This window comes from Haemaphysalis longicornis, unplaced genomic scaffold (assembly GCF_048455015.1).
Source record: "Haemaphysalis longicornis isolate Haplotype H1 unplaced genomic scaffold, Haemaphysalis longicornis Haplotype H1 scaffold_3, whole genome shotgun sequence".
NCBI classification, from domain to species: Eukaryota; Metazoa; Arthropoda; class Arachnida; order Ixodida; family Ixodidae; genus Haemaphysalis; species Haemaphysalis longicornis.
Window position 1 is genome coordinate 18,107,305 of NW_027526335.1, and position 27,954 is coordinate 18,135,258.

At 46.4% G+C, this 27,954-nt stretch overlaps 2 protein-coding genes across 10 annotated transcripts in view; both read right to left on the minus strand.

The window, feature by feature from the left end:
- Hmt4-20 (Histone methyltransferase 4-20) overlaps window positions 1–21,602 on the minus strand; it is a 32,724-nt gene extending 11,122 nt beyond the window's left edge. Inside the window, exons 1-7 of one of the 6 annotated variants that reach the window (XM_077702441.1) lie at window positions 18,633–21,602; window positions 17,013–17,177; window positions 15,591–15,744; window positions 14,672–14,784; window positions 9,878–10,064; window positions 9,665–9,801; window positions 6,480–6,658 (exon numbers count right to left, since the gene is read on the minus strand). In XM_077702441.1, the coding sequence (XP_077558567.1) occupies window positions 6,480–6,658; window positions 9,665–9,801; window positions 9,878–10,064; window positions 14,672–14,784; window positions 15,591–15,744; window positions 17,013–17,158 (916 nt within the window). In that variant the 5' untranslated portion in view covers window positions 17,159–17,177; window positions 18,633–21,602. Of the gene's footprint in view, window positions 1–6,479; window positions 6,659–9,664; window positions 9,802–9,877; window positions 10,065–14,671; window positions 14,785–15,590; window positions 15,745–17,012; window positions 17,178–17,444; window positions 17,566–17,599; window positions 17,756–17,780; window positions 17,803–17,834; window positions 17,857–17,959; window positions 18,500–18,632 lie in introns of those variants that run through there. The other 5 variants (XM_077702440.1, XM_077702444.1, XM_077702443.1 and 2 more) reach the window with 5 other exon arrangements.
- Orp8 (Oxysterol-binding protein-related protein 8) overlaps window positions 18,715–27,954 on the minus strand; it is a 57,166-nt gene continuing 47,926 nt past the window's right edge. For all 4 annotated transcript variants that reach the window (XM_077702446.1, XM_077702445.1, XM_077702448.1 and 1 more), the window contains exon 18: window positions 18,715–26,833. In XM_077702446.1, coding sequence (XP_077558572.1) covers window positions 26,526–26,833 — 308 coding nt within the window. In that variant the 3' untranslated portion in view covers window positions 18,715–26,525. The remainder of the gene's footprint in view (window positions 26,834–27,954) is intronic.

Here is a 27,954-nt window from a genome sequence, read left to right on the forward strand (position 1 = left end):
GTCCATAGACTAGATGGAAGATGCAAGATAGAGAACAGACGCTGGTTTTCACTGGATTGTATCGTGATATAGATTGGATTGACCAGTGCCTGCTCCTAATGTTGCTTCGTAATAATGAAAATCTAACAAACTTGTAATTTCACGCAATACACTGAAACTTGATTGTTACAATATGTTTTTACATTTGTTAACACCTAAAATCCACGACAAACACTTTAAATTCTTGTGAAAAGATAGGGCTATTGGTTCTCTCCAGAAAAATCAAGGGTTTTCAAGGACCCTTTAAAAATTCCAGGACTTTCCAGGCCTTGAAACTTACACTTCTAAATTCAAGGGTTTTCAAGGTTTTCAAGGACCTGTGCGAACCCTGTAGACAATTCTCTGAATTTCTGCAGAATTTTTTTAGTTTTATTCTTCTATCCTTGCTCAATCTTCATGCCAATTCTAGTTTTTGCAGTCAAGATGGTTCAATGTGAAAAAAGAACTGTACTGCAGCTAAGTAATGCATTTTGGTATATTTTGAAAGCCAAGTAAAAAAAGAAGGCCATCTTTGATGTTGTTCAAACTTCCACAAATTAAAGCCAAGGTTGCTCTATCACCCACATCAAAAGCGTTGCACTATTTTTGTTGTTTTGCAGCAACAAAATCCCAAATATGGCCTTGTAAGCAGTATTGTGGCGACACATTCCAGTGATTTGCAAGAATATATATGGGGAGAAATGGCCATTACACAAAGAAACTCATTAAAGAAATGTAGCGGTGAGCATGCTTTGTTGAAATTGGACGCGTATAGAGTACATTGCACCTAAATGTCATGTTGGAGCTCCGGCTTCCGCACCCATGTTTGGTTGTGTGTATAATTATCGACTGGTGCAGTCTCAACCGCGCAACTCGAGACTTGGCTTTTTTAAGTTCTGGGCTTTAAGTGATTGCCGTAATATTTTGGATGAAAAACAGCGGAGTCAAAGAGCGATAAAAAAATGTCTGTAATGAACCAAGACTGCAAATTATCCTTATGTTCAAACTATATGCATTTCGGTTTTCTGATCTGGTACTCGCACTGTCTTCAAACTTGTGGAATAGCACCGTTGTGCAATTGTCTGTTCACTGATAATTTAACTGCACATGAACTGGTTCCCGAGTATCTCTGTGGCACTACATGCTACGGCAGAGCACTCAGCACCGACGAGGCCATACGTCTTCACTGTTGTTCACTGGAGCATGAAACAGGAGGGCAGTGATACTGATCAAAGTGATACTAACAGTCCCAGGGCGGCAGCCGTCCAGCGGCCTTAAATACAGACCAGGATGTACAGTCTTTGTCAAAGTTTTCTAGGCAAAGACTAAAGTGCATAGGCAGAAAAAAATTCGATGTACAAACTTACGTCTCAAGCGAGGCTGAAACGTTGTATGCCGGAAAGCTACAGAAAACGCCTTTCCTTCTTGCTGTCATAAAATCATTTTGTCGAAGTTAAAATGCTTTTGTTCCAGTGTCCAGATCTTTCACACTAGGGAAGTTCCTTCTTGAGTTAATTTTTTTTATGCCCTCTTAAATAATCAGCACAAAGCACGCGCTCCTCCCTACTCCTCTTGGGTTATAGCCTCGTCTGGTTCGTCGATATGCGCGAATTGTCGCAGAAACTGTTACTAGCTAGGGCAGTTTTTTCAAGCCACCTGATCCTGTTATCGCTCACAGCTGCCAAGGTCATGGCTATATGTTTTGTTTGATACTTTTAGTTTTGTTGGGAAGCATGAGATCATACCTTTATGAAACCAAGCAGGAAGTTCAGCGGCCACCCTTCAGTGCTTATTTACTCATTTATTTTCACCGGAACACTTACCCCGATGTTGCAAGTTAGACTAAGCTCGAGCATAGCCTGTGCTCCCCAGTCGCTTTCGAGAGGTCCTGATCTCATCTTACCAACTCTGTATATGCGAATGGGCCTACGCAGCGCACACACAACAACACTGAGCACTGCATGAAGAGATGCATTCAGAAGAGTGAGTGCGCAAGCTTGAACAACCCACTTGGGGTGCTTTTCTAAAACTTGTTAAAATGCTGGCTACTTTGTCCACGCTTAATTTCAACAAAGCATGCTCACCGCAATGTTTATTTAATGATTTTCTTTTTGTAATGGCCATTTCTCACCCTACATTGTGGTCATAAGCTTCTTAGAAACCACTTGATTACATCACCGCAATACTGCTAACAAGGCCATATTTGGCGCTCTGTTGCTGCAAAACAACAAAAATAGTGCAACTTGTTTTTGATGTAGGTGATAAGAGAGCAACCCTGGCTTTCATTTGTGAATGTTTGAAAAAAATCGAGGATGGCCTTTTTTTTTTTTAATTGGCTTTCAAAATATGCCAAAATGCGTTACCTTGCTGCAGTACACGACTTTTTTATATTGAAGCATCTTGACCACATAAACTAAAATTGGCACAAAGATTTTGAATAAGGATGGAAGAATAACACTAAAAAATTTTAACTACCACGCTTTTTTCGATTTTGAGAAAAAAAGCCCCATGTTTGGGCACTTCTCAAAATTTTTCCAAATTTGGGAACTTTTTTAAAAAAAGAATTTGCTCTGCAAGCCAAACAAGAATACAGTCGAACCTCGCAATAACGAATTTGCTGGGGAAAGCAAAAAAATTCACTCTTGCGGGAATGAAACAAACAATAGGAAAATCTCCCGCAAACCAAAAACTTATTTCCGAAAGTCGGTTGCATTGCTTTGCGAGCCTTACCTTGCAGTAACTTCACAGCTCAGCTGTCACACTACAAGAAGTGCTTCCTTCCTAGTCGCGCACGCCTAAGAACGACAGGATCGTGTCAAATGCACCCAAAACATCAAGCGGGTTCGCCTTCTCTGCACGTTTTTCTCCGTGGTCCTCGGCACCAAGTATGTCCAAGCATGCAAGCAAAGGCCAGCTTCTTCTCTTCATAAACTGTGCAGGCCTCACAGGCAGCCCTTGACTCACGCCAAGAACACCTGCTATCTTGGTAGATGATGACCGAACTGATGATTAAAACCGAAACTTTATGAACTGATTTAGAATACACAAGGTGGCTACAATCAACAAGTCCATGCCGTAAAAAGGCAGTGGTGTGCGACCAGCTACCACACCTTAGCTCGTCGTCTCTGAAAAGCAGGCTGCCACACCCGGGTTCATAGTCCCAGCAGGGCGAGGGTTTGTCCCAGTGTTGTTTGCCGGTGGGGGGAAACACGCCAGATGGCGGTAGACAGTCGGAAGAAGGTGGTTTCGGTTTCGTTTTGAAGAATTCGGGCGCCCTTCGTAGCGATGGGCAGCACATAAACTTTGCCGGACGGTGGCACCTAACTGTTCCAATGCTGTACACAAAACTCAGTGAGCAACGCTTTGATGACATCCAGAAAGGCCACAGCCGTCACTGCTTTGCTTTGCGTGCATGCACCATTAAAGAGTGGACTCCCTGCTTGTCAAAATGGTCGAGCGAGCTCCAGGCGGTTCCAAACTCGTCGGCGCTATCCTCCCTTCTTCCACTTGGGCCGCTGACTTGGGTGATGATGGCCGACTTATCTTGTAGCGATAAAAACGTCCCCTTCTGATTGAGAGCAAACGTGCCGATTGCCGCACAAGCAACGGACACAGACACGCTGTTCAGCAGTAGCCGGCTAGCCTAGCCCAAGCCAAAGACGTGACGTGCCATGGGTCACTATGTGTCACCCCCTGGTGGTGTCACGGTGAGGCTGCCACCACGGCCGCCTTTGCACAGTCTTTTATTTTAACAAATATGGCGGCGGTTATGCAAGTGTCCTGTCGCAGAAGTTTATGCAATTTGAGTCCGAAAAAATTGCATTTCAATGCTTTCTGGACACTGCTATCCTCAAATCGGTAGATACAATGTCGACTGGACTTGCAGAAAACTTTGTTAACGCGAGATTGCTTTCCAAAAACAATTCGTTGCTACAAGATATGAAATACATAAGCTTCCATGGATGTTCGCCGAGGGTCCGAAAATCTTTCGTTGCCGCAGGAATTTCGTACTTGCGGGATTTCCTTATCGCGGGGTCTGACTGTGTTAAATTATTTTAGAGTATGCAAAGTCTTCACCTAAAAAGAACTGTGGCAATAGCTGCAGTAGTTCTTGTTTTACAGCAATAAAAGTTTCTGATTTTCCACGATCCGCTTAACGCGCCGGTGACCCGAGCCGACTTTGGGACTTTTTTGGAGAAAAGGAATTTTTTTTTTCCACAAATTAATTCACGTTTTCCCCTGTGCACAAGGAGCTATAAATAAAATTTTCGTCAAAACTAAAAATGTCACCCAGACACGCCTGTCCGATCTCTCGTGAAAACACCCAGCTGCAAAACAACAGAAATAGTAGAACATGTTATTGACGTAGGTGATACAGAGCGACTTTGGATTAATGTTTGAAAAAAAAATCAAAGATGGCCTTTTTTTTTTAATTGGCTTACGAAATACAGTTAAACCCGATGTAACGAACTTCAATGTAATGAACCACAGAATATTTTTTAACTTCAAGTGTATGCACACCATGTATTTTCATCCTCTGTGTAACACGTAAGTACCGTTTGCCAAAATTTCAATGGAATGAAATTTTGTGAAGAAATAGGCAGGAAATTTTGGTTGTAAAGTAGATTTTGGGAGACGCAAGTGCCGAAACGGAGCCTCGATAAAACGCGAACGGCATTTCATCAAGACCGTGGATGCAGCGAGCAACAAAGTCTGTGAGCGAGCTCCTTGTTACAAGCTCCTTGCCTGCGAGCTCTGCGCCTACAAACTGCATATGGCGCCGCCGCTGCTTAGTGCCGCCGCTTTTCCCTTCGTTTGAGTTTGCTCATGCTTGTTGGGTTCCATCGTACCAGCAAGCCCGCGGCAAAGCATTTGTGGGTCTTTATGAGCCTCGCTGTGCATTTTTTTTTGCACCCGCATCCGCGATTGCGCGCCGCCGTTGGCTTCTGCCTTGACCAGAAAGCGACTCGCGCTGTGTGCGGCTATGGGGGGAGCCTGATGATTTTCGAAAATGGGAAGGCGCGCACCCTGTGGCGGTAGCTTCGAAGCGCTCGGGGATTACAGCTGGTCCCACAAGAGACGATTAGGCTTACCACCCCAGAGAATATTTGATGGGCGCTTTCCTAAGCGGTGAGTATGACGTTTCACAGTGCAAATCGCGCCCACATTCGCCCTTCCGCCCTTCAGGTTATGCTGACGGAAAGGGCGGAACTTGCGAAGACGACGCTTGGACTTCTGGACTAAGAAGCCATCCCCATGCATTTAACTGCTCAATAAAAGTTTTGCTCTCTCTCTCTCTCGTGTTACGTTTCAGCGAGCGGTTCGAAGCGGTCGTTGGAGCTACCTGCATCGTTCGGGTGGTCTCCACGGCTGCGTCGGCGCGCCTGTGGCTTGCGAGGCATGCTGAAAACGCGCCATGCGGTTCACACTGATACCTGCGTAGACAACTAAGCTCCGACAAACAGAAACAGTTGGCCAGCCGTGTAGGTGCACCACGTTTTCATTCGCAGGAACCGCGTCACGCAGTTAGCACCTCATTTTAACCACCAATTTCCACGTAGCGGAATTTCAACGCAACCAAGTAAATTACGCATTATACCGACTTCATTACATCGAGGTTTGACTGCACACCAAAATGCGTTACTTAGCTGCAGTGAGGTGCTTTTATCAAATTGAACCGTCTTGATCCCATAAACTAAAATTGGGAAGAAGATTGAACGAAGACAGAATAAAACTAAAAATTTGAACTACCTAGCTTGTTTAAATTTTGATAAAAACGGCCCCACATGTGGGCAATTTTCAAAATTTTTTCCAATTTTGGAATTATTATTAAAAGGAATTTCTCTGCAGGCCAAACACAAATACAATAAATTATTTGAAGATATGCAAAGTCTCTACATAAAACGAACTAGGGCAACAGCTGCAGTAGTTTTTGTTTTACAGTGGTAAAAGTTTCCAATTTTTGCGCGAGCCACTCAACGCGCCAGTGACCGACCCGTGCCGGCTTTGAGACTTTTTTGAGGAAGAGAAAATTTTTTTCCACAAAATAACTTCACATATGTTTTCCCCTGTGCACAAGAAGCAATGTATAAATTTTCTATCAAAATTAATGATCTCGACCGGACACGCCTGTACCATCCCTTGTGAAAACACACACTTCTCATCAACAGATAGCAGGCTAATTTGGTTCCCTCCGTTAGCTTCCAGGAAAGGGGGTCAACCATAGACCACTTCCTGATACACAGAACCTATGGGTGAATTCGCAACTCCATATACTGAACGCAGGCATTTTAGGCTAAAAAATGCCCCTTCTGGGTAGCCGCAGCAACCCTTCTCCCCCAGGCCGCCCAAACTGACCACTGCATGTGGTTCCCTTGCAGCAGGAAACAGTGTATCCAAGTCCGTACGGCCACAGGTCCTCCCCCAGGTAAAAGAGCACAGTACTCTGGATGGGTCCATACCCGGTGGGTGGTGTGCCTGTGGGGGGGGCTGCATCTGGGGCCTGTGTGCGGCGGGGGACTTGACCTGCTGCTTCCAGCGGTTGAGGCGGTTGTCCGTCTCCCGGAAGCTGTACGCCAGCCGCGTCTCCATCAGGCTCGGCTGCCGGCCTTCCCTTGCGCTGAACGCCCCCGTGCCCCGCCTGCAGCCGGACAGACGGACCAGCACAAACACTCGAGGCTTCCGTGGCACACAGGACTTGGGCTAGCCCAGCCTGCCCATGAACCTTGCTTCAACTCCCTCAAAGAATCTAAATCTACACGGACATTTGAAAAAGAAATCCCTTGTATGCAGTCTCATGGGAATTTTGATCACGAGCGGCTATCTGATTCCCCAAGTATAATACTAGGATCAGTGAAGCACTGTCCTGGCTTAATCAGCGGTTTCTCACTGGCGCAAAGAGTGCCTTACAGTGGAGCCAGCTCACCGAAATGTCGATAACCCACCTCAGACGACCAGAAAAGATGTCACCTACTGGCTAATAAAATTACTCGTAAACAGCTCGAACAAACTCACATTCAGAAACCAGGAACTTTTATGTGAAAAGTTTGTAGATTATGTGGTCTAACAGAGGTGTTTTAGAAAAAGGTGCAATCAAGTTGCCAAAACAAGAAAGCTTTCAAAGAGGGGAAAAGTAAAATAGTTTTTACTTTTTCTCCTTTCGATTATGCTCATGTGGTGGTTGTGGGGGGAGAGGGACGGGACACCACAATGGGTCAAATGCTACAAACACCAATTATTTCCTTGTAGAACTAAGTTGCTATAGTGGCAGCAGCAACACCCTTTTTTGCAGTAAGAGTGGCGTTTACATGAGCAAACTGTGCACAGCTCAAATGGAACACAAAGAACCAAACATACACTGCACTGAACGGCACCTGTTGGAGGTAAGCATAGCATATGTTTGTTTTTTCTCTGAGTTCAAGCATAGTTTTTCCCAAGCCTCCACCTCTCTGAAGAGCACTAAGGCACAAATAAAATCAGCAAAGCTCTCGAAGTGCAAGTTGAACGCGTCCGGATGGCTGAAGACACTGCCCGGGACCACAGACTCCTGGCTGCCGCCTAAAAAGGGGAAGAGGACCGAGGAGGATCTCCAACCTCTTCCTTTTCCCACCAGGCACACAACAAAGTCTCTCTCTCTCTCTCCTCTCTCTCTCTCTCTCTCTCTCTCTCTCTCTCTCTCTCTCTCTCTCTCTCTCTCTCTCTCTCTCTCTCTCTCTCTCTCTCTCTCTCTCTCTCTCTCTCTCTCTCTCTCTTCACTCGCTCACCCGCCTGCCCGCCTACTCACTCACTCACTCACTCACTCACTCACTCACTCACTCACTCACTCACTCACTCTTTCAAGACATTTCCATCACACACACTTCCTTCTCTTTAAAAGTCTTTCAACAGCAGAACTGTTGTTGCTGGCCATAATGGGTGCGGCATCATCAGAAAACCCCGGGCCATAGTTACTCCTGCCATTCACTGTGCACGTGAGCATGCGCCTCACAAGGAGCGCCCGGCATCGTCCAGGCTTGCGCATGGCACTCGCAAAAAAATACTAAGAATACAGTTCACATGCGTCCGCAACTCAAGGGGGGAGCACAAGATAGCTCAGGCTACAGGCACCCACTAAAGAAATCCTCCAGCTCCACTATGCAGGAATGGGAGAGCTAGAAGAGCTTCTGGAGCACTTTTTGGAGCACAAAAAACTGCATTTTGGAGCACAAAAACTCGCTTTTGGAGCTCACATGGGTAAAAAGATATGATGTAGCAGCACAGGAGCAGAGTAGCATGAGAAAACTTGTTTTACAGGGCAAAATATGTCTTGGGTTAAGGAACATGTGAAGCTTTCAGTAACTCATTTTTGAGGTCAAAGGCTGTAAAAACAAACGAACACTCTGCCCCATCAAAAGCAGTGGTCGTTTCTCTTGCCAGAATAAACACTTTTTTAAGTGTTCTTTCGGAAGCTTTCAGTTGTGTGCCTCCTGCCCTCCATCTAGCTACATTTCCATGCTATTGGGGTGCCTGCTAGGCGGCAAACCAGCAAAGATGTTTTCACTGCCACAATGCAGAAACACACACACACAAAAAAAAAGCAGTGTCTGCACTTAGCTTGATAAGTACCCAAAAGCGCCCTGAAAAATGAGCTAGCCCTGCGGTTCCTGAGCTCGGGTGGAAGACGATTTCACGTGAGCCATGCCAGTTGCATCCCACTTCCCCCCCCAATGCCTACGTCCGTGCCCCCTCCCCCCCAGACGTGCCTGAGGCGAAATGAGCCAAACCTTTCAACGCCGCATCAGGCGCAGAGCTTTTCACTGCCATCAGGACGGACGGAGAAGGAGAAGCGGGTAAGGGAAGTGAACAAGGATCACAACAGTAACTGAAACCCATGAAGAGTCCTTGCTGAAAATCACCAAAAATTTGCCATGCTCCATTCATGGCATTCATGGCTCCATTCATGGCGCCATTCATGATTTTAGGTCGCCATGGGCCTCTCAAATTCTCCAATTTGGCAGAAAGTAGCCACCAGCGCCAACCCTGGCAGGTAATTCCGCCAGAAATGAGTGGGAGCAACATTATACAAGACATGCTAAGTACAAAACATACGAACAACAGGTTGCTTGCATAGCTGTAACCTCCGGCTAAAACTAGCACAGGCTCGAAAAGGGTTGTCCAATATTGTGCTTTTGGCACAATGCGGGCTCAATTTGGGTCAATTCTGTGGTTTTGGCGTAGCAGCAAGTCGCAAATGTAGCACTCTTGCACAATTAGCGCAGCTGTACCACACCCCTGACTATGGTACAAGCCTTGCACGACTTCATGCAAGCTTCGCCATTTTTTTTTTTTTCTTAACGGAATGCAATTTTTTTCTGGCACAACAGCCTTCTAACCAAGCAAAGTTCAAATGAAGTGCTTTCTCTTTCTCTTACTGGCACACAAAGTTGGCTTTGCCGCGAACCACACTTGCCTTCTCTGCAACACATGCCCCCTTAGGTTGGTTTTCTTGCGCAACTCCGCAGCTCTGCAGAAAAGTCTACCCCTCGCTACTCCTCAAAAGCACCCAACACACAAGGTTGGCAAACACTGATCTGTGGAACCTCCTATAAGCACAACTATTCATCAAGTTAGAAGACTGGGGACCCTTTTCCAGAGTTTCAGCACTTGCCTCTCGCATGTCTCGCACTCGCAGTAGCTGTTGCCATCCCCGAAGAAGTCTTCGCCGTAGAAACAGGTGATCTCCTCGTCCTCTTCAATGTCCCGCAACACCTTCACGCAAGCAGTGTCTCGCCCTGTTGACACAAACTACAAGAGAAAAACAGACGTCAAGAACAAAGTGCCACCCACCAAAAGTTCTCATTGATGTAAGCCCCTTGTTCACCTTGCAGTTGGCGCGGCAGTCGTGGTTGATGAAGGCGGCCGGTCCGAGCCAGAGCTGGGCGCAGTTCTTGCGGCAGGAGTACATGACGCTGAAGTCGTTCTTGCCTGGGCACAGCAGCTGGCACTCCTCCTCCTCAGTGAGCTCCGCTATGCAGCCCACCAGGTGTGGGATCTTCTCGTTCTTGTACCTGCACCGCACAAACGACTTCAGAGGTGCCGCTTCAGTGCAGTAAACCCCACCATCTGACCCTACTATACCGTTGAGGTGCCCTGCCTGCACAGCTAACCGTAGCACCAAACGGGTGGTGCAAATCTCCCATAGTGCTTCTATGGTTTTCTAGTTTAACCGTTTCTGTAGTTCTTATTGCCCTTCAAATACAGCAGTGCATTTCGGAAGTTAAGGCCTTTAATAATAACTGTAAGCAATATTGTCGCACTGTATAGGGAGTGTGCAGCACCTAAAAAGAGCACGCTGCTCCGCTGTGGCAACGTGGCACTGCCACAGCGGAGCAGCGTGCTCACCAGCCACACCATCGTCCCGTCGCAGGCAAGGTGTGCCGCTATCGCCTGCTAGACAGGCATTTGCAAAGGCAAACAATGTAATCCAGCGAGCTGATTTCTGCCGTATTGACAGCTCTGAATTTTTTACAGCAGAGCTCTTTAAACTGACACAAATCCCTCCGTCGACCCAAAAAACCCCAAAGCCTCAAGAAAAAAATTTGGTTAGGCAGGTGCCAGGAATCAGACCCGGGACCTTCACACCATGAAACTGGCAAACTAACCCCTGGATCAACCAAAACGCCAGAGGGGTGCGGGTTAGCAGCGGCGCGGAGCAATAACATGTGCACCCAATTGGAAAGGAAAAAAAAAAAAAAAAAAAAAGAACGCTTTCTGTGGTCGGAGTCAAACCAACGTCCACCTATTTGAGCTATCATTGCATATTGAGCGTAGAGCATTTCCTTTGGGTTCGTAGCGTTGGCGTTGGACTTGGCCGCGGGTTCTCGGATGTGCTAACGCGGTCCACTTTGGGAGAGATGTGAAAGGCTGCGGATGAAACGATGTGGGCCTGCCAGTCTAAGAGAACTTTCAGCGGCAAGTACAGGAATAATGTGAGGTGCAACAGACGGGTCTCCGACAAAGAAACAGGGGCCGCCAGCTCTGCTGTTTCTCCAGCCTTGCACTATTAGTGCAAGCGACGGCAATTTTTTTTATAGGCACAAATGAAGAAAAGGGCCCAAAATTTCTCAAGAGGAGGCGCACTTTCGACACGTCTGGGTAATGCGGCACCACACAGAACTGCACTGTCAAAGGTCAATCAAACACAAACCCTGTAGACAAGGACCTTTACACCATAGCATTTGAGGTTTTTGACAACTTATTAACCAAACGTTAGTGCTGTCTACTTGTAAATGGTAGTGCAACTGTTTCAAGCAAGACCCGTCTGACATTAAAAACTGAACAAAAAGGACGCGTTAACGCATGCTGGTTAGTTCCAGCAATCCCCCACTTACGAACCTACACATACTTACTACAGGAAAGAAGAATGTGCTGATGCTTTGATGAAGCTGGCTTAAAACTGACAGTTGAGATCAATGTGATTCAGTGAAAAAGGTGTTCACTATGCACTAGGCTTGCGCAAATAGTAATATTTTAGTTCGAAGCGAATTCGAAGCGAATAGTCCTTGGGGTCGAATATTTTCGAAGCGAATTCGAATAGCTGTCAGGTGTCACTGAGCTTCCTGCCACTGAGACACTGAGCTTCCGGGCCTGGCGGGACCTTCATAACAAAGTTCTATACAGTAGAATCTTGATGATACGTTTAGGGTGATACAAATTTCGGGATAATACGAATTTCTGATAATTCTGGGCGAAATTGGATTGTTTGCAATGGGAAAAATTTCGGCTCTTACGAACGGACCTGTGCGGCCCAGCGGATGATACAACCAAGCCGGCAAGGCGCCCTACCGCCAAGCGAGCAAACGATGGCGACGTACGGGCTCTCTCTCCCCTCTCAGTAGCTCTTTCTCCAGGAACGGCCAGGCTGTTGTTTTCTGCTCGCAAAAACCTGCCGCGCACGTCACAGGCGCGCTGACGCTGCCACAGAACCACCCGCAAGCTCCACGCGGCGCGGCCGGCGGCGGCAACATGGCGGCAGCGCCGGCCGCGCAGTGGTGTCTGGAGATCTAGCGACCGCTTCTAAGCGCTCTCTAAAATGCCGCTCAAGGCACGCACGAAGTTGCTTGTGCGGTAAAGGAGCTTATAATGGGGCGAAAACGATACTAAAAACATCATCCGCGCCGCTAGTAAAAGCGCCCATGCAATATCTGCTCGGGTAGTAAGCCTAAACATCTGTGGCGGAGCCAGCCGACTGTCTCGAGCGCTTCAAAACTGCCGCCGTGAGGCGCGAACCTCCCCATTGGCACAAGTAGTCAAGCTCCTCCCACTGCTGTGCGCGACGCGCGTCATTTCCTGAGCGAGGCAGAAGCTGCCGCGCACGCAGAATCGTCGACGCGGGCATCAAGAAATCGCACGCGCAACGCCGACGCGCCCGAATCGCGTGCAAAAACGCGCCATGCGAGTCACACTTATGTGGCTCAGCTTGTCTTGGCTGCAGGTGTAGTGAAGATGTAGGCCTGATGTCAATGGCACTGCGTCTTGCCTAACAAAACCGAAACTTGAACGGAGTTATGATATTCGTTCTCATCGAATACTTCGAAATATCGTAAATTTTAAATTCGAGTCGAAGCGAATTCGAATACTGTAATATTCATTCGAGTATTCGAAGCCCCCGAATATTTGCACAAGCCTACTACGCACGTAAGTAACATCTAGGTGGCTATTGTATTTTTCATGCTGCTGTATCCGACGCATGCACAATGCACTAAAAAGAAATAAAGTTGGTGGTTCTTCACCGCCACTCCTGTATTGATTCAGCTGTGTACACAAAAGCTGCGTTTGCTGTTCTGCCCAGTGCATGCCCATAGGCAAAACAAAATGCGATAAACAGACACCAGGACAGGCGACAAGTGCTGTGATCGAATGCTCTTTTGCTCACTTCCATGGAGTGAGCTGTCAATATTACCACTTAATTAACAAGTAGTTCTCAAATGATTAATGAAATTTTGTTTTAACTAAAGATCATACGTTTTGCAACTGCCTTGGTTTGTTCGACGAGTAACGATGCGTTATTTGCTGAGAAATAAGTGAATAAAGCTGGCATTTCTCTCACCCGCTTCCCTTTCATTTTTTATGTGATGCTTTATATGATGATTTTTTATGTCACAAAATAGGAGTGAAGCCCTGGCACGGTCTAGAGCATAAACGCTGGCATCAGTAGCTTTTACATCTCCAAGTCATGGCCGACTTTGGCAACATTTCTCTGGCCAAGGAGGCTGGCTTGGACTTTTACGATTTTTCACCGACAGAATGAGAAGCACATTTAGATGCTCGAGCGGCCGGTGTGCCCACCTACTCTGGTGTCCCAGACCCCATCGAGCCAGTTGCGAGCATGAAGGGCTGCGGTGAAGCCGCTTTTGAAGCAACACGCACCGTTTCGAATATCGAGCGCAGCATCCTGGGAGCGCTGTTCAGGAGGACGCCTTCATTTCACTTCGTCTGACGATCACAGCCATCTCATATCATCCATCTCTCGTGCGGCGCAAACCCAGTGTGAAATAAACACTCTTCATGGCAGCCGTGTCGAGTGTTCATTGTTGCCTGCCCTCCCCCTGCTTCAAACGTAACAAGGGCAGAGTGACGCACACTTTACGGATTATCAACGGCGGCTAGAGGCTAACGGAACAGCACAAGGGCGGATCGGTCAGCTAAACACTCGCAGTAAGTTATTTTCAAGGGAAATTATGCTCGAACCGGGTGCACTTTACCAATAACAACATTTTAAATAAAGTGTTACTCCTCCTCCTCTGCGCGCGGATAACGGGAGATTAGAAGGTCAGGTGGGTTGCTTAAAACCACCTGCAGTGCGACTTTTCCTTTAGACAGCCTTGCAAATCGTGCTCTTTCGCTGCAGCGGACCACGAGTTCACCAAACAATTCGCTGGCAACCCGTTTGGTTTCGTTCGCAAGGTTTGCGAGCGTGTGGTTTCATTCGGGCTTACGTAGTGCTCCGGCATGTGCAATCCAGTGTCTAATGTTGATGCGTTTGACAGTGTCATACTGACGAAGTATAAATAGTGATGTACAAGTTCATATCGATGCAGAATAAACGTTCAACTGATCCTGTGAAGGCATATCTCACTGTCGTGTTTAACCGATTCCTATGAAAGAGGGTTCAACCACATTTTTTTTAAAAACTTGGGATTTTAGCTAAAGGTTCTCAAATCACGCGAGAACACGCTAATACAGCAGTTTAAGTAAGTTCTTAGCCAACCTGTCGCATGAGACAGTCTACTAGGCCGGCATTTACCCGCACCCCTGTCATACGACCCCCCGGTCATACGACGCTTTCGCGCGCTCCCTTGAGAATCGTATTACTAGGGTTCCGCTGTAATACTTTATTTTATGGAGGTCAGACATCAATCAAGGTTTGACTGCTGGGAAAACGTTACATCACAGTTATGTGCTCAAAGCACCTGACAGGCAACTGTCTCTGCATCGAGTTTTCATGTCTTTTTGTGAAAGCCCGCCATTTGAGCTACGACGTCTTTGAGCCCTTGGACGAGCTGAAACTTTCATACAACAGCTTGAGCAGACGTCAGGTCCATACCCGATAATGCGCAAGATAGAAGTCCAGCAGGGTGCAAGCCTGGCATCTCCGACCACAAGTGAGGCTCACCATTTCTTTGTTGCACATATCTTGGCCCCTACATTGCCTTCCATTGAGTAACGGTCGCAGCGCATAACTTGGAACCCAGCTTCCTTGTCGAACATACGAAGGTAACGAAAGATCTGCAAAGCAAAGTAACAAACTTGTTAGAGCCTCCTACCTGCCGTCCCATACAAAAGGCAGGCTCGGATTGACAATGTCATGTGCAAAAACATGTCTTGTAATGGAATTGAAAATCAAGGAGGATGACAAGCATACCATAGAACGGACCTTTTTCTTAACTGGACTCAAGTCATATTAGACTGTTACTTCAGGGTTTTGTCACAAATGCTTCTTCTGGGTGTGCAGGTTTTAGCGATCACACTGGCCATGTCACAAGAAATTGTTCTTATTTTACTGGTCGCAATAACAGCAGAAAATGCTGTGTTTCATCAAGGCCTATGCACTCACACTTACTGCAAAAAGAAAAACGGAGAAAGAGCAAAGAATTACTGCAGGGCATTACCAGCTAATGCCGTAGGCAAGCATTAGATCAGTCATGGGTTTACAAATGCAGATTGTGGCCATGTAAACTACTTTTATCATCATTATTGTGTAAGCGTCAAATCAAGCAAATATACCTCAGGTGTAACACAAAATACAGGCATCATTAAAGAGACAGTACTGGATAAGTAACCTTTTATCTATACTGAAAAGAATATCACGCCCTTCATAGTTCTTTTGGCCTTTGTTCAAAGACAAACGATACCTTGGACTTGAGTATAAATAATTAATCAAGGCGGGCATTTCTCCGTCCTTTTCTTTTTCCAAGTCCATAAAGAGCACAACACAAAGTGCTCATCGAGAGCTGAACGGGTGATGATAGAGCTAACGTCTCTGCAGTCAGCCGGGAAGAAAGAGTTAGGAAGAAGCCCCTTTCAAAACTTACGTGATCCTTGAACGGGCCCTGCCGAGCCTTGGTGAGGAACGAGGCTGGGACAAAGTCTGTCAGCTTGGAGTACACCTTCTCGTACTGGTTGTGGCTCTTGAAGTCCGCTATCAGCTGCTGCAGCTCCTGCTTGTGCGACTTGTACGGCCGGAACCTGGAAGGCGAGTGGGAGAAGCAAAAGGAGCACGATCCGTCAAGAGAAGCAAAATGAAAGTTTATTCCCACTTCCCAGCTCAGTTGGCAGCGCAACTGCCCAAGGTAGGCCACGGTGGCAGGTTCAAGACCCGGATGATCATACTGAGGCACTTTGATTACCAGTCTTGGACTCACCGGGGACTCCCCCAGAAGCACTCCAGCATTCGTCTTTCACACACCTTTTCTATGGCGTGGGGAACCCTTGGACTAACCGCAGACTATCCGCAGTGAGACCGAAACTGTAAATCGAAGAGCCCCGCGGGCAAATTTTGCTTCAGCACTGTTATTGGTCCTACATTGGTCCCCACTTTGCTTTTGAGTGCACTCAGCTGGAAATTATTCTTCCTGTTCATTCAGAACTAAAAGAAGATGGGCAATGTACATATGATGGTTAATTGCAAGTCTTTCATGTTCTTTTGTACATTTTTAGCACCAGCTGTTGGATGATGCGGCAGGACAGATCCACCCGGGGCAAATCCACGAGGACTGCATCCTGCAAAATCCATCCCTTTTCCCTGGGTTTTCCGACCATAACACTCCAATTAATATTTTTTCCTCTGCTGGCTTATCCTTCCATCCCTCAACAGCCACACTGTGGTTGAGTTGTTGCAATAGTTGTCTGCCTTTCGCATTACCTGTCCTCTAAAACTCAACTTCTTTTTTTTTTTAGTAATAAGAACGTCGTCTCTTTAGTACACTTTCTGGAAACAAATGTTTTTGCTCTTTTTCTCTCCCTCTCTTGTACCTGACGGCAGATATATTGTGTAAAATTATTACTCCCGCAACCGTTAACTGTGACCGAGGTGGTCACCTGATGGTCAACAGAGTTTCCAACTATAACACATAACCCTGATGTGCAAGATCACTGAAGTCATTTCTGTATGAGAAGGTGCTTTAACTAGTGAAGTTAACGCTGCACTTGGTACAGGCGTTACGAACATTTCTGTCAACAAACCGGCTGCATGGAACTGAAAGCTCTTGATGAATGACGCCAAAAGCGGGCACCGTACACAGGGCGAAAACACATAAGGGGGATTCCCCTCGGGCACAGTTGCAATGGCTAAAAGCAGGCGCGGAGTTTGTTTCCACGCCATCGTCATGTAAACAATCCAAACTCCCGGGAAGTTGCGGGAAGCCGCGCCGTTGAGTTGCGCTTAGCGAGAAGTCTTGCGCAAAGCACAGAAGAGAGCATAAGGAGCGGGTTCGAGTGCAAGTAAAAGGGCTCACCTGAGGTTCATTTTGTGCGTCGCAAAGCCTAGGTACGGGTCGAGAATGAGGCTTGTGGCCTGGTCGTCGCTCTCGCACAGCTCGCGAGCAGTCATGCCCGTCGACGGGGCGTAGCGGCCGCCGCTTCGGGGACCCTCCACAACCATGGCTGCGGCGGCGGCAGGGCTGCAGAAGACGCACAAAAATCACTCACTCCACTGCCGTTTTTACTTCTCGCGAAAGGCACTCCGTTCGGGAGCGCATGGCAGCCACCGCGTTTGGCCAGCGCAGAAACGGGCCACGCGAGATTGTGAAAAGTCGGCGCGCGATCAGGCTCATCGAAAGGCGACGACCCAGGGAAGCTTCCATGTAGTATTAGCAGTATCGGCACCCGACGGGCGTATGCCTTCACAAGCAATAGTTTCAAACACTGACGAAGGTACCGTCTGACACCTCAAAACGTGCGCGTAGTAGTATACAATGTAGTGGGAGCAACTGTAATTCAATGCATCTTCCAGATCCGCCGCTATCAGGAGCTTGATCCGCATGCATGTTGCGAGCTCGGACACGAATAAAATGAGGTGCCTGCAATTGTGCTGGTAACATACACGCGCGATTATTCCAATGCCCATCCGTGAACGAGTATCACTAAAATCTGATCAAACAAAAATGTTCTGAAAACAAAAAACCAAGGCGACGAAGGTTGGCTCCGTAGCCCTGGTTTCGTTCATCCCACATTTCCAAGCAAATAAACGGAAACACATCTCCTTAGCATTGACTTGTACGAACAACTGGCATCTGATGCGGCATTAAACACTGCGTTTCACTGAAATGACCCGGTACTTTCTCGAAAGAACGGCCCGGAAAGATGGAGGGGTAAGGGTGATGCAGTCGGGACACCCCCAATTTGCCGCAAACGACGCAAGATCGACTCGGTGTCGAAGTTTTTCTTCAAGCAAGGAACTTACCTCGGACCGTGCGAGGCTAGTTAAATAGTCCTCCGAGCTTCCCACAGGCACATAGCACGGATTTAACGGACATGAAACTGTCAGGCAGGAGAGCGTCTCACGAAGCTCGAACGAACAATCGCAAAGCACTGTTTGCAGCACCGCGCATATCGTAGCACTTGGCTCCACTGTCCGTTCCGAGAGATGCGAACATTTTGCACGCTGGCAGCCTGGACGAGTTTAAAGCGCCGAATCGCTGATGCGCGAAGACCTAAACAAACTTTGCATGCCAGAAAGGCTACTTTGGTTATGGATCACTCTGTCAGCACCCAGTAGGCCTAGGGAAGTTTTGAACACAAAATTTTGTTCTGGTTCCCTCAGCTTACTCATCACTTAGCAATGATTGAATGAATATCTGGATTTAAGATTATCTTAGTGCTTATAATACGCCACTTTCACAGCATCACACGCCAAGGCACAGATTAAGTCGGTATTGTTCTTTACGGGCGCTATGTTTTCCGTCGGATGTTCGCGGAGTGAGCAGAAAGGTCGACCATGCTGATTCGTGCAAGCTGCCGCGGTGCCGGCGGTGCTGCGGCGATCAAAAGCTCGCCCACCCGCGGTTCATTCACCACTAGTTCATGGCCATGCTTTTACTTTATTTTTCCGTAAATGCCCAACAATCACGCCTTACCTTTAGTCACGCATGTAACAAACCGGTGGGTGGCTGCTCACAACTTGAATGTCCGCGCAAATTGACGACAGCAAGGACAGTGCACTGCGCGTAACTTCTTTATTTACGTGCTACAATAATCATCGCTATAAAAACAATACAAATGTCACACTTCAACGATACGACACAGCTAACTGTGAGGAAACGGCGGTCCAACACGCTGCGTACAACGCTCGTGAAAAAAACTCCGACGCGCCAAGTTCAACAATTGATCTGTACATCACAGTTTATGCCACCGGTAGTAAAGCAAAAATAAAAATAAATGCGCTGACAGTAGAAATCAGGTAATAAGGGCTGATCAGAAATACTGGAACTCGTGGCACCACTGCGCGAGGTATTCGTGAACGTCGCAGCAAGCTTCCCACCGCGTGCAACAACATTTTAAGGCATACATAACCAGGCATAGGGCAGTAGTGGCGCATCCTTGCTTAGCAGAAGTGAAGTTGCATATACAAAAACTATATTCGGACAAAACAATAACTACGTTGCGCACATTCATATAAAAATATATTTACAAACAAGGTGCTACTATATCTTCAAAACAAAAGCATACATTCTTCAAGATTAATACGTGTAATTTGTGCACACAAATGCCATTTTGCAAGTGACTAGCATACGGGTCTACAGATGTTTTCAACAATTCTGCACTGCAAATAAAACTGCATAATCCACAAAAGCTCTTCATATCACATGAACATGCTAGGCCTTTAGAACATTTGAAACCACACTGAATTCGATGCAAAAATTAGAATATGTATGCATACTCATCATTCTCCAGATACTTCTTACAGTGGCTTCAAGGGTAAATGAAACAAATGGCCACCAAACCTGATGGTGATTGGGTGCTGTCACAGAGCCACATACAACGACCGACCGACTTAGATGGTCATTTCACGGGAGCCCACTGATCTGTTGCTTACAACACTCTTACAACTTATATCAATCTCGGCCAGCGAAGAAGCCATGCTACTCGCAATATGCCAAATTTGATGGTTCAAGGGCTATCGGATTCACTGACCATTGAAATAGCTCATAGATATATCCGTTTAATGACTACCTGCTTTTAACACATGGCTCTGCACAACGGTATTATAAAGACTACAAAGCATGCCTGAACACAGAAAAAGTATGTACTGGAATAAGAACATCGATTTGATTGGTTTCGAGCAGTCAACAGCCACCACCACCAACTTCTCTAATTATCGTAGCAATGCATGGGCCAGGCATTAAAGGCATTAAAGAGAATACAAAGGTTTATAAAGAGTATTTCAATTGAAACGAGAATAACATTTACAGTGACAGTCGTAAATGCGAAGGGTTATCGTTTTCCTGAGCACGCCCGCTTTTTAGTTGGCTCGCTTTCCGCCTTGCCCCCACAAATGTGCTCACAAACAGCATGCCTGCTAAGTGTTGTGCCCGCTTGCTGGCGTGCCCCCTCGCTGACATGCCATAGCGCCTTCCAACAGTCCTCCAGATTCACTGCAGGACTCTACAAGGCATAAAGAATATTGAACAACAGCTGCCACCGTGCTCGAATCACCCCAGTACATTGCTGCAACTCTGTACAGTTTTTTTTAAAGGCAAGAACCTCCTTGAGAATAACCCACCTCCAATGAAGCTACTGGAGTTGCCAACACTGCAAGAATAGCTATAATGCAGTTTGGCAATAAACCGATCAAAAACTAATAACTGCAGCTATCTACGCTCCTCCAAGTCCCCTTCAACGGCAGTGACCACCACACTCAAACAATTCACCCTCTTTCAAATATCCCTAATGAATCCAACGAAGCTGCCAGAGTTGAAAGAGCTAGGCCTAAAGGCTCCAGTGACACGTGCTCAGTTCAGAAGTACACCCACAAATAATGCACATGCCAGGTGACAATGTCACCCCAACCCAAAGCGCCATAAACCAGTTCAATATGAACACACGCCTACAACACCTTCTTGGTACACAAGTTCGTTACACACACTAAAATATTTGTCTAAAAAAACATCTGCAAGGGACTGTCTGCACTAGAGCCAAGGCGACAACTACTATACATTGTAGTAGGGATTTAGATGAAGCCCAAGTAGAAGTCAAATATGCTGGCTGCAAAACAAAACACGCACAACCCACTTCACTTCTAGAGCGAAAAAATGAGGTGAACTAAGTATATGGCACACAGCAGTCACTCGCTGATTATCATAACAACCTCCATGTTTAGAAAAGTACCCCCAGGTCTACTCTTAGCATTACAGGAAATGTTTCAGCTTGACAAGATTCACCCTTTGCCTGCACTTTTATGCCATTTGTCAGAAGACAAATTTTGCACAAAAGGTGCCCCAAACACTCTAGCCATTCACTACGTATACTTTGAGAGATGGCATCTACATAGCAGTTAGTCCAGCTTTGCGAGTAGCTAGGGAAAGGAGAAATTCTTCTTTGATGCTACTTGTCTTAGCATTCAGGCATGCCCACAAGATGTCACAGTGATATGCAGTAAGTGTTTGTACTGCCACTAAATGTGAACTATGGTGCAGGCCTTCCCGTATTTAAGAGACGTAGATAAATGGAAGTTGTTGGGTTCTGACAATGACCCCAAGATGACGTCGTTAGAGCAGAGGGAATGCTCAGTTTACCATCACAGGAGCAAATGCACCAAAACAAACAGATCTAAACAGGACCACAAACGAATCATAGATGATTGATGTGTGATTCATAACAACTCATTTTTTCTGACTACAACTCAAAGCAGTGGTGTAGGCAGCAATTTAATTGAAGGAGGGCTAATAAGCTACTAAAATGGGCAACTGTGAGGGGATGCTAGCTGATTACATATACCCCCCTCCCCACCTCTGCTTCCAAAGAGAAACACTTCTCACAAGAGGTGGCATTTTACACACAAACATTCTCTTTTTTATTTTAGCCAGAAGAAGCAATCACTGAGGGGTTGAAGCCCCACATGCCATGCCCGTAAATTCAGTGATCTTTGCTAAAGCTGCATTGTTTGCATTTAGGGTTGCCACCTTTCCCCGAAAAAAAAAAAAAAAAACCGGCCCTTCGGGAGGAGGGGGGGGGGGGGGGCGTGGTATATAGAATGTTTAATTTGTGTTGAAAAGTGACGCCATGTTGTTTTTGACATGCAGTGCCATTTATTGTAGCGTTTTCTTAGAGAGAAAGCAACGTAACGTTTGTACTGAAAGCGATTGAGAGCTTGGTTATTGCTCTGTATGTGCTTCGCTGAAAAGTAACCGCAATTGCTGACCATGGCGGCCACATTTCGTTGTTTTGTTCCTCCCTTAGGCCCCCTCCATCTCAGGCAGCGCGCTCTCCCGCATATTTGCTTGGCTCGCATGTCTTTGCGCAGCTTGTCGACACATATTTATCGTCTTAGTTGTTCAATTGACGCTTATAAAACGCCAAAACGGACATAATCACGGCACGAAGGCAAAAAAAAAAAAAAAAAAAAAACGGCCAATGACGGCTGGTTTTAAGTATAGACCGGCAACCGGCCCGCTGTTTAAAAAACCGGTCGGGCCGGTCCAAAACCGGGCAGGTGGAAACCCTACTTGCATTGGTAATGGCACAAACAAGCGACTCGCAGCAACTCAAAGAATTGGCCAAACATAGGTTTAATTAAAAGACTTCCCTTAGACCCACCTATTTTATCCCATGTTAGCACATTTATACACCAACTGTGAAGGCTTTAAGCTATGCAAATATGGCAAATTCCACTGTCATGTTTCTATGTTTCAGAAATATGTCTGAAAAACCAACAAAAATGAAATGAGTTGGTAGTTAGTGGTCCTGTTTAAATCTGCCATTTGAAGGGAGCTTACTTTTAAAAGAAATGATTAGAGCAATTGCTTCATGCAGAACAGCTCTCCGCGATGCAGTAATTTTTCACAAGACCGGCAGCTATTGAGACCTGCCTGTATGGCTTGCTGCCACGTCTTCAGATGTGGGCTCTAACGACATGACAGTATTAATTTGTTCCAACTAGGCTTATGTACATATCACTATGTCTAGCTACATGAATGCGTCAGTAATTCCTTTTCCCTCACTCTTTCAAAGGTATATGCAAATGGCAACCTTCAGAAAGACTCATATCCACAACGTACTGGATGTAAATAACTTCAGCTTAGCTCATTGCAACAAACCCAACCATCAATTCAGGATCCTCAAAAACGTACCCCACAGATTTGGATGAACTTATCAGTTTTTCCTGAGCAATCAGCACCTGAAGCTAAGAGTGCCACAGCCACACTGCTGAACAGTGAGAGCAAGCTCACGGGTCTGAATACCGCTGTCTCCTATTAATGCTGTGGATATATCTTTTTTACATGGCCTCTGAAAATTACAGGCCGAGCTAAAAATTTTCTGCACACTCGACCACACACACGGGCAAGCAACGAAGAATGCCCGATTTGATAGTGTCACCTACAGTATTTAAAACACATCACTGAGCCCAAAAACTTGTAAGCCACAGTGAATATCTTTATACGAGAGCCCAGACAATATCCTGTGTAGCCTTACACACCAACAACCCACTGTTCTGTCAGCATAAGGTTCTGTTAATATATAAGCTAATGTGGTTGCTCTGAAAATGACAAACAGGCTCAAAACAATGGCAGATAATGTTTCTATCACCCTACTTTTTGCCAACTCTACCTATTTTTTTTTTTTTTACATGTATGAAACTGTCAACAGCTGGACTGAAGCAGCCATGCTCTGCAGCCAGGTCACCTTACGACTCTACCCGTTAAGCCCAGTGCTGTGACCACAAGGACAAACCGTTTGGCTTTGACACGGCCCCTGAATTTCACGCCATCATGTGTACTTAATTAAAGCATGCTTGGACCTAATCATGTTCAAACAAGGTTTCAGTACACATTGCAAGTCAACCAGCTTCGAACCCGTTTGTGAACTTCTCAGTAAGGTAAAGGGCTACATTCTCCAATGTGCGTGCAAGAATTGTGCTCCTTGCTTCATCGTCCTTAGATCGCCTGCCTACAACAGATAGGGCCCGAACAATGTGACTGCAACATGTCTTGTATTCAAACCACTTGGTGTGCATTTCCTATGAACACCTTGCTGTCACAGTGGGTGCAAAGCACGCATGCAAGTCACATCTGTGCTTACTTTCACCACCTTGGTAGATTTGTGGAGGCTTCAACCACGGTACATTTTGCAAACAAAGAATGCCAACATCGTGCTCTGCACAGCAAGTGCCATCTCGCAAATCTCGTCACCCAAGGTAACGTGATTAAAATTTAAGAGCAGCCCTAGAGGGGCACTAAAGCAAGAAAAGAAGGCTGCATTTATCGGTATGTCTGTATATACGTACATGCACTCGCCCCCAATGCACGCACGCACACACACACACACACACACACACACACAATGCACGCACACGCAGGAAAACCAGTCACAAATGTTTGAGGTTATTACAGCAATCAACGACGCATCAGCTGGATATCATCTTTTCTAATCCCCTCTGCGCACGCATATCTTACGCCCTCTCCGACAGTGTACTTCACAAGCTGCACACAGCAGGGCATACCAAGGTGGTTTCATTTTCAAAGCACACAGGTGGAAATGCCCTGCCGAGGCCCAAACACTTTCTGACACTTTTCTCGAGCCAGAAACTGTAGAATGTTGTGGTGAGCTAGACGCACTCATTGGGAAGATTGGTTGGTAGCCAGGCTGCCTACCGTGATGCACGCAGCTCGTGAAATGGACTACATGTAAGCAGCAACGCTTCCCTGCGTTGGTCATCTTGCTTTTCACTTGCATAACCCGGTTTGTGAGACAAATGCCAGCTTAAATTATTTTAATTAAAGCATCCATAGGGAAGAAATGAGCAAATGAAACTGACGACATGAGTGTCACTTATCGTCAATTTCTTCATTTTGTGTCCTACGTTTTGTTTGCGCAGTTTTTTGCCACAAATGCGTAGCAGCTTGCTTACTTTACTGATATAAGTCATATTGCTAGTATGCCAAGCTCTCCCCGACAGTTTTTAAACTACGGGACCTCCTTTTGTATTATTATTTGTACGCACTTTTAAAACATGTGAAATAAACTTCAACTTCTCTGTGCGCTAATCTGCTTGTACAGTGCTCATACCGTCAGTTCCTTCCTTTCGTGTCTCATGTGCCATTTGTTCGGTTTTTTGCAATGGGCATTAGTACATCAAGCTGCTCAGTTTCCCGTTTCTCTAAAACAAACCATCATTTCCTGTTGAAAAGAAGATCAGGTATGATTTTTCAGCAGAGACAATGTTATGCAGCATGTAGTATACATTAATTACATCGCATTTCTATATGTGGAGTTCGGCGTGTTCTAAACAACGAGAGTGCTATTATCACCAAAGTCCGCATCCGTTCCCTCTGCTTTCTGTCAGTCGATGGGATGTCACATGCCCACCAGATTGTGACTGTGACACCTTGTTTTGAATGCAAACTTGCAAGAGCAAAAAAAGCACACACGGGACAAAGCGTGAATTGACTGCTCATAACATGCTCAATTCCATTCCCTCAGCTCAGCTTAGAGGTAAAAGAACTTTTTTTTTCTGTTTTCTTTCCAGCTTGTATTCTTTTTTTTTTTTTTTTACTAGCCCTGTGCCACTTACACGTGCTGCACCCTTTACCATTTCCACTAGGCCAGCGTAAAATACGAGACACTGACAGTAAACCAAAGCCTTTTGCATTTGGCGCAACACCCCAACAAGAATTTGATCGTAAAAGCTGGGACGAAGCATCTACACTACATGCTTTTCTTTGGCAGATGGCATAGCTCTGAAACAGTTGGTAGAGAGGTGGGAAGAGCGTGATATTAGCTGTGTTACCTGAGAAATAGTTTCATAGCAACAGAATAGCGTTAGTGCTGTGCCTTTATAGAGAAATTATATGACTTATGCACGTAATCTGTCACACTACATGCTCGGAACCCATTAGGTCAAGCAGGTGTGGCCTAATGAGCACAGAAACTAAACTGGGCGTACCTTTTAATGCCAAGAATATTACTCGCAGAGACAACAGTATGTGCAGCATTTTTAGCTGCCCATCACAAATATGTATTAAAGTTGAGCTCATGCTGAAATCACTCGTTTCAAAATATTATTCATATTAAATTCAGATTAAATAATTCGTAACAGAGCTTACAAGCATGCAATGTGGTTTCACTAGGAAGATGCATTCTTGCTTCACACGTGCTGCACGCTTGTACTACAGCCATAAATTCGTCACGCCTATACCCAATCTTACACACACCATTGACTGGCTCAAGGCTCCTTTCTTTCCTCTCCACGCTCCAGCACATGAATCGTGGGAAATGGCACTTCTGTTTCGATGGCACCACATATTACAATGCCACTGCAACGTTAATGCTGATACACATTTGTACAAGGTCAACAAACGCAATACTCGTCCCCAAATGCCGCAGAAACATTTCGGTAAACAGCGTGGTGATCACACGGGCGCGTCTTTCCCTGCATTTACAGGGTCCGTTTCCTATAGTAAACGAGGTGATGTGCAGGCGTGGCCTCCTTCTGAGGTTCGTAAACCATTCACTACGTGAAGGTGCGCTCTCCCGTTTGCGGCTAGCTGCAGCGCCGCTGTGTTACACACACACATTTATAAACATTTATAACCTGGTTGCATGCCGTGCCTCCTGCCCCCGCGTGCACGATGATTCACAGAACTAACTTGCCGCATCATTTGTGCTCCGAAGCCACGCCCCCAATGATAAAACTATTCCGGTATACTGCGTTGGTGCGACGCCTTGCAAGCGTGGCTGCATCGCGGAGGACAGTCGCAGCCCTCCCCATGTCGGGTATGCGTGACCGTGGTGCCTATCTAGCGAGGGTGCGATCAGGAGGGGAACCAGGCCCAGAGGAAGAGGTGCAGGGCGAGCTGGACGAAGACGACCACGGCCACGGTGGTGACGTCGCTCCGCTGGCTGAGCTGGTGCTCGAGCTGCCGCTGCTGGCTGAGCACGTGCTCCAGGTGCCGCTGCAGGGTGCTCAGGCTGGCGTTGGCCTCCTCCAGGGAGCGCTGCAGGGGGGCCAGGGCAGAGGCCAGGGCCTGCGGGGAGCTGCCACTGCTGCCCACCAGCGGGCCCCGGCTGGCCGTTAGGCCCAGCCGCGCCGCCACAGCCTTGCCCGACTCCGCTGCCAGCACTGGGTCAGGGGGAACAGGGGGAGAGAGAGAGAGAGAGGGAGAGAAGCTCCTGTTGAAGGTGTTGCAATACAGGAATGGGGAGCACCAAAGAACAAGAGGAAGGACAAAAGCAGGGTGTCCGAACAACACGTTTTTAATTCTGGTTTCTGTTTCCTTCTATAAATAAAAGTCCCGTTCCGCTTCTGCTGAAGAAGAAAACACACACATGCACATGCACATGCACACGCGCACACACACACACACACACACACACACACACACACGCACACACACACACACACACACACACACACACAAAGTTGTCAGAATTGTGAAATTGTGTCAAAAACATTAGGTGATGTTAACTAATTTTTCTGTAAAAATAGAGCCTGCGAAATAGGTGATCAGCACCCAAAAATATTCCAGGACCCCTAAGCACTCCTTGTCGTGTAACTCTTGGTGGTGCAGCTGCAAACGACGCTCCAAGTTCCTATTCTGGTCCCCAGAAACCACATGACAGTAGCGCTCAATCTGACCTGATGGTTTGTTCGAGACGCTGTCATACATGATGAAACTTCACGCGAAATTTATTTCGGGGCTCTTTATTGGAATAAAGTGCACAATTGTTCGGTGCAAACACTCAAAGACTCCGGAAAACGAGCATGCTGCGTGCGTACATTCAATTCTTGAGCATGCTGCCTTGGCCTGAGACTTTTTGGAGGCAATGAAAGGCAATTTGAAATCGTGCAGAGAGTTTTGTTACTAACTTGAAGAGCAATGATATTAGCATTACAAGTTTCAAACGTTGTCACACAGGACCCTCTAAAGATCCGGTGTACCTTTTCTAGGTGTTTTTTCTTAACACAGATTGTATGAGAGGAGGTAGCAATGGATCGTCATCAATACCTTCAGCGCTGTGTGAAGCACGCGGTGACCCGTTGTGAAGGGTAAAACCACAATTACCATTGCCATCACCCCACGTACATACCCGGACGAAGAAATAGCAGCAAGCAAATTGGCAACTATTCATGCGCACATTCGCATTCCAAACGTCATTTCATTTTTTTCTAAAAACGATTAAAAGTGGAATGCCCTGCCCAACACTGTTGCTACCGCCCCATCTAAAATGTTTCCTCTGTGC